Raw genomic sequence first — 5,502 nt, 5'->3', positions numbered from 1 at the left:
TGTGTCGTTTAAAGTTTCAAACCAAATCAAGCACAAGTACAAAAGAAAATTTATCCTGAAAATGGAATTTTTATTGTTTTTCTGAAAGTCTGATTGACATGGTAGGCATCTTAATTAGCCAATGAACGTATTTAAGTGTTTGAATGCGAGAGCGAAAATATATGTGAGATAGGCATGCCTGTTTCTAGATAAAGGTGATTGGTTGAGACAATTTTCGAGTCTCCGATTTGTCAGTTGCACAACAATAAAATTAGTCGATAAAGAATGATGAAGTGGTATTAGTTACTTTTTACATACCTTTAATATCTTTGAGGTTATTCTTTTTGTTTGTAATAAAATCTTTTTTTTATTTGCCTATTAACGAACACTGTTAGACTTACATGTATTTTACAGAAGTTTAGTGTATACAAGTTCAATCAGGATTAATTTTTGTGATCCAACTAAAGTAATTTTGGTCAGGTATGCAAGATGCATTTCAGCTTCTTCTTTTTGTAAAGAAAAACATAATGTGGTTTAAAAATGCACTTCCCTCTTATTCAGATTTATCTTTACAAAAATTCTATGTATGATTTTTTCGGAAACCCAGCTACCAGAAGTCCGGACTATAAGTAAACATACTAAATACTGAGAATAATTTTGAAGCAAATCAAGAACAATATATTTGTTTTGGGTGATCCTAGCAACTTTGGTATCATTTCTCAAAATTTTGTTGATCAGGGCCAACTTTTACTCAGCTGTTTTTTTTATTTTTATTGTTTTATTTAAGGAAAAGAATATGACCTTGCTAGAGTCTTCTATTTTCTGCCAACTGTAATGAACACTACGTCCTAATATTTATATATACCTGGTATAAGGTCTAATTTCAAAATTCTGAAAATTAAACTTACTGTAGAAAATTGTTAAAAAATGATTGTATTTTTTCTTCCATCATTTTATGTTAGGCAACTCTTGGATAAATATTAAAAACGTACTCTGCTTCACAATACATAAAAAATCATTTTATCAAGGTCTACTTAAAAATTGGTTTGCCTTATATTGGTTTAATTTTGAACAAACGACAAATACACAACCACTCCAGAAACAATTCCAAACTCCCGAACTAAGAACTTCAAAAACAACGCTTTTACCATCATGGACGATAATTCCTAGGTGTAGCAATGCATGCACCATTTGTGAGGTTCAGCGCATACGAGCATTCTCATAGTCCATTCACACTTCGCTTAAATGCGGGCGAAAAATATGTCTTCTCACTCTGCCTCGTAATGGTGTCTTTACACGACTCATAACTGGTCGCCAGCCAGCAGAAAAGTCATAAGAGTAAAAGAGATGAGAGTACTTTTCTTCTAATTTTCTGTTCTCTATCTCTTTTACTTTTATGCCATTTCCGCTGAAGTATCGTTTTGTTCATAGTGGCGGCACTCCCATGTAACGTTTTGGAGACATTACGTTTTAGTTTTCGGAAGAAACACTAGATGGCGGTGAAAGTCAGTAAAATTTAAGGACCCTCCACGAAGGAATAATAGGGAGACCTAACTCAGTTTCCCCACTTGGCAATAGAAAGATTACCGTAAGTAGTATGCACATTACAGGAAGATCTTACATTTTCGTGCTTAGTTGTTCTCTTCCTATACATGCAAAAGTGCGCGAGTGCGAAAGTTTGTCAAATTGACGTAAGTTGGAGAGGTTCTGTTAGCTTGTTTTGATGCAGATGGCAAACATTTTTTGTTCTAAGCCAGAAGGTGTCAATTGCCGAGTGGTGGTGTAAGTTACACGCCGAAGAAGGCGAATACACTTCGCTTTTTTAAAACCCTCAATGTTAACTACGAAATTTAAAAAAATGTATTTCTAAATTTTAATCCGAAAGCTTAACAAAGGACCCTTGAGTGTCGGCTACTCTATTGATATAACCTCTCTGCTTATTATTTAGAAACGTATTTTTATTTCAATTTCGGAATGGACATTTTAAAACATTTAAACGAGCTACCTGGACCTTCAAATATATCTACCGGAGTGCCTGTGGAGAATTTCTCAGAGCTTCTCAGAGCCTTGAGAATCTTTAGCATATACTCTGAGATTTCTATCGGTAGGGCGCTTCAGTATTATATCACATTATTTGATATCTGTGCTGATTAAATTGTATACATGCTTATAAATACGTAATTTACCAATTTTTAAACTGAATAACCTCATAATAACTGTTAATTAAATTATAATATTTTTCATGTTTACGTTTAGAAAAACTTTAAACTTTTCAATCAAATTATATTACTTCTCTTATTTCTTTATCACATTAAAATTTATAGGTACTTACCTATACTTTTCCTTCTCAAAATCTGTTCACACGTTTTTCAAACAAGTACCGAAAATACTGTTTATATATTTATTTCGTGTATCTTTCGTATGCTGATCAACAAAAGAACATAACCTCTCGAACTTACGTCAATTTGACAAAATATCTCACTCGCACACTTTTCCATGTACAGGAAGAGGATAACTGCGCACCTGCGAACGAAAATTTAAGATCTTCCTGTATTGTGCCTACCACTTACAATAATGTTTCTATTATCAGTTTCAAATAGCTTCCCACTGGCAGTTGGCTTTCCTTAGTATTCCTTCGTGGCACCCCATGATCCAACAAAAGCATGGTCTTTCCAGACGCAAGTAAAAAAAAGTCAACCAATCAGATTCGGCACCCTAGGGCACCCAACCTTTCTGACATCTTGGATCGAGTGCGGCAGTTGGCTTCCCCTTCCATTCGCGCCAATGCAGTGAGTATGGTGAGGAGCGTCGATTCACTGCGAGACATTTAAACGGCAGGTAGGGTACTATATTAGGCAGGAATATGCAACCGCCATTCTGGTTCCTGGACAGTGCGATAAGCATGTCGTATAGTTTAATTAAAATTAAGTTTAGAATATAAGAAAAATAGTCTGCTGCAGTGCTCCGTTTTGTAAAAATAGAAGCGAGGAAGGATTTAAACTTTACCGTTTTCCACTAAGGCGAAGTGAAAGACTGTGAATCTGGATCATAAATTGTAGACGCGGCAAATATGAGGGGTCTGAAGATTATGTTTACATGTAAATAAATTGCCGATGAGCCTTTTTTGAAATATTAAAGCGAAATGAGATCCAGAAGAAAGTAAGAATAGGAACCCGTTTTTCTGCAGAACGACGCACATTAACCCACGCAAATAAAAAGGACATATGATGTGAAATATAAACAGCTATCATAATAAACTCTTGAAAAAGTATCGTATTAATATTTGACCTATAGTCTATTATTATTTTATTATTTGTTAATATTTATTTTAAAAATCATATGATTATAATTTTAGCGCACACCTATTTATAAACTGAGTAAAATTTCTTTTGCAATTATAATTTTTGCAAAAGCTACTTTTTAGCAAATGCGTGGGTTAAAAAATCATATAATCGAATTTAACTATTTCATATATTATATCAGATGTAATTTTATTTATAATTTATGTTTTGATAACAATGCTTCAGTATAATTTAAAAATAAATAATCTATATCATGTAAGTGGCTTTATATAATTCGATATCAAATTAACGATTTTGAATTTGGCGGGGAACTAGAATGGCAGCTTGCATATCCCCGCAGATAGCACTCATCGATATGATTTTCTAATAGCCACTTGGAACGCTGTAACAACTCTCCGCTAAGGATTCTCTAGGGAAGGATGCGCCAATGTTCCCCCTCCACGTACCTGTGAAAAGTGGACCGGAAGTGACGTCGGACTCCCTGAGCACGATCGTACACTTTACTGAAACAAAACATATTCCCATACTTCACCCGCCGTCCACACATATTTAAACATTTCACCGACGAGCAGCTTAGGTCAAAGAATCTCAGAGAAACTCTCCGCAGGCACTCAGGTAAATATTTTTAAAGGCCCAGGAAGCTCGTTTAAATGGTCTGAAGGCTTTAAAATATCCTTTCCGAAATTGAAATAAGAATACGATCATAAATAACAAGCAGAGAAGCTATCTCAATAGAGTAGCCGACACTCAAGGGTCCTTTATTAAGCTTTCGGATTAAAATTTAGAAGTAGATTTTTTTTAATTACATAGTTAACAGCCTAAAACATAATAATTCGGAATCTATGGGTTTCGATGACTTCAGATATCGAACTTTTTTTTTTAATTCTTAAAATTGGAATTAATCGAATGTTTCTCGTAAATGGAATGAGATACGCGAAAAAAGACAACATTTTTGAATTCAACTAGAAAATTTTATATCAGTATATAAGTTATAATTATAAATAAGTATAATGAGAAAATTCATCAATTAAAAAAACGTGTTAATAATTTCAAGAAAAATTTAAAAAGGGAGAGCGGATTAGCCTCGACCAACTACTGTAAGTAACTCTGCCCGCCCGGTACGTGACGAATACAAAAGGAACATTATATTACTGTCGCACCACTCTTAAAAGGACCACTAAAAGGATCTTGAAAAGGACCCAAATCTCTCAAACTATCTCCGAGACTATTTTGTTTCAAATCGACTTTGTTTATAGACTCAAATAGGCCAAGCTATTTCGCTAAAGAAAACTCAGAGATTTCTTTCGGTAGGGTTGTCGCATCCCTTCCTAGAGGATCTTTAAGGGCATGCGATACTTACAGTTTTCCCGGCTTTTTTTTCCACAAAAATAAAATTGTTTAAAAACTGAATTCGGAGATGCTATAAAATATCATAACGGACGTCCCCAGCCTCTTTTTTGAGGGATAATAACAAAAAAATTTATTGTGCTATATAAAAATTTTATGAATATGCATTATTTTGAGGTTACGTCTTTTTTCATTTCTGCTTTTCCGATAATCTGGAAATTATTTATGAAATAAACTTTTTTGATTGGCTACAAGCAAGGTTAGTTCCGAGAGATTAGTTACTACGTTTATTTGTAAGTCCAAAGTTTTCGGCCAAAAATATTGTGTAGTATGGAAGTAACGCTCGGGGTGAATTGTAACACACATCACCTCGAAATATACACGCACATTGTTAGCGATATCAAGTTTTTTTGATTAAAAAACGCAAAAAAGTGTGTGGGGACGTCCGTTAGCATGTTCGCTATCATTTCCCAAATTTTTAAGACAAAATATTTGTTGTTCTAGAAAAAAGCCGGGGGAACCTAAAACCGGTAAAATCGACCATTTTCTAAAGTTAAAGAAAGTAAAGATACAATTAGAGCAGAAGAAGAGTTAAAAATACAAAACGACTTTGAAGGAAGCAGGAAACTACTTTATAAAAAAATGAAAGGAAACAAAAGTTCAGAAATTGTCAACATGAGAAATAGTAGGGGGGAAATGGTATATGATGCAGATGGAATACTAGAGACTTTCAGAGACTATTTTAGGAGACAATTCGGAGATGAAGCTAAACGACACCACAACTGCGATGTTGAACACGATGCGTTGGAAAACTCAATTGAAAAAGTCTGTGTCACTGAGGTTAGGGATATAATTAAGAACATGAAAAACGGTA

The 5,502-nt window shown here is 34.2% G+C and overlaps 1 protein-coding gene across 1 annotated transcript in view; it reads right to left on the bottom strand.

Moving 5' to 3' along the window:
* LOC117171191 overlaps positions 1-1,136 on the bottom strand; it is a 126,732-nt gene extending 125,596 nt beyond the window's left edge. The window contains exon 1 of the mRNA XM_033358268.1: positions 888-1,136. Within this exon, the coding sequence (XP_033214159.1) occupies positions 888-931 (44 nt within the window). The 5' untranslated portion in view covers positions 932-1,136. The remainder of the gene's footprint in view (positions 1-887) is intronic.
* Between the last annotated feature and the right edge of the window lie 4,366 nt (positions 1,137-5,502).

The sequence above is a fragment of the Belonocnema kinseyi genome, chromosome 4 (genome assembly GCF_010883055.1).
Source record: "Belonocnema kinseyi isolate 2016_QV_RU_SX_M_011 chromosome 4, B_treatae_v1, whole genome shotgun sequence".
NCBI lineage: Eukaryota > Metazoa > Arthropoda > Insecta > Hymenoptera > Cynipidae > Belonocnema > Belonocnema kinseyi.
Note: the sequence above shows the minus strand (reverse complement) of the source record. Positions and strands in the feature narration are given on the sequence as shown.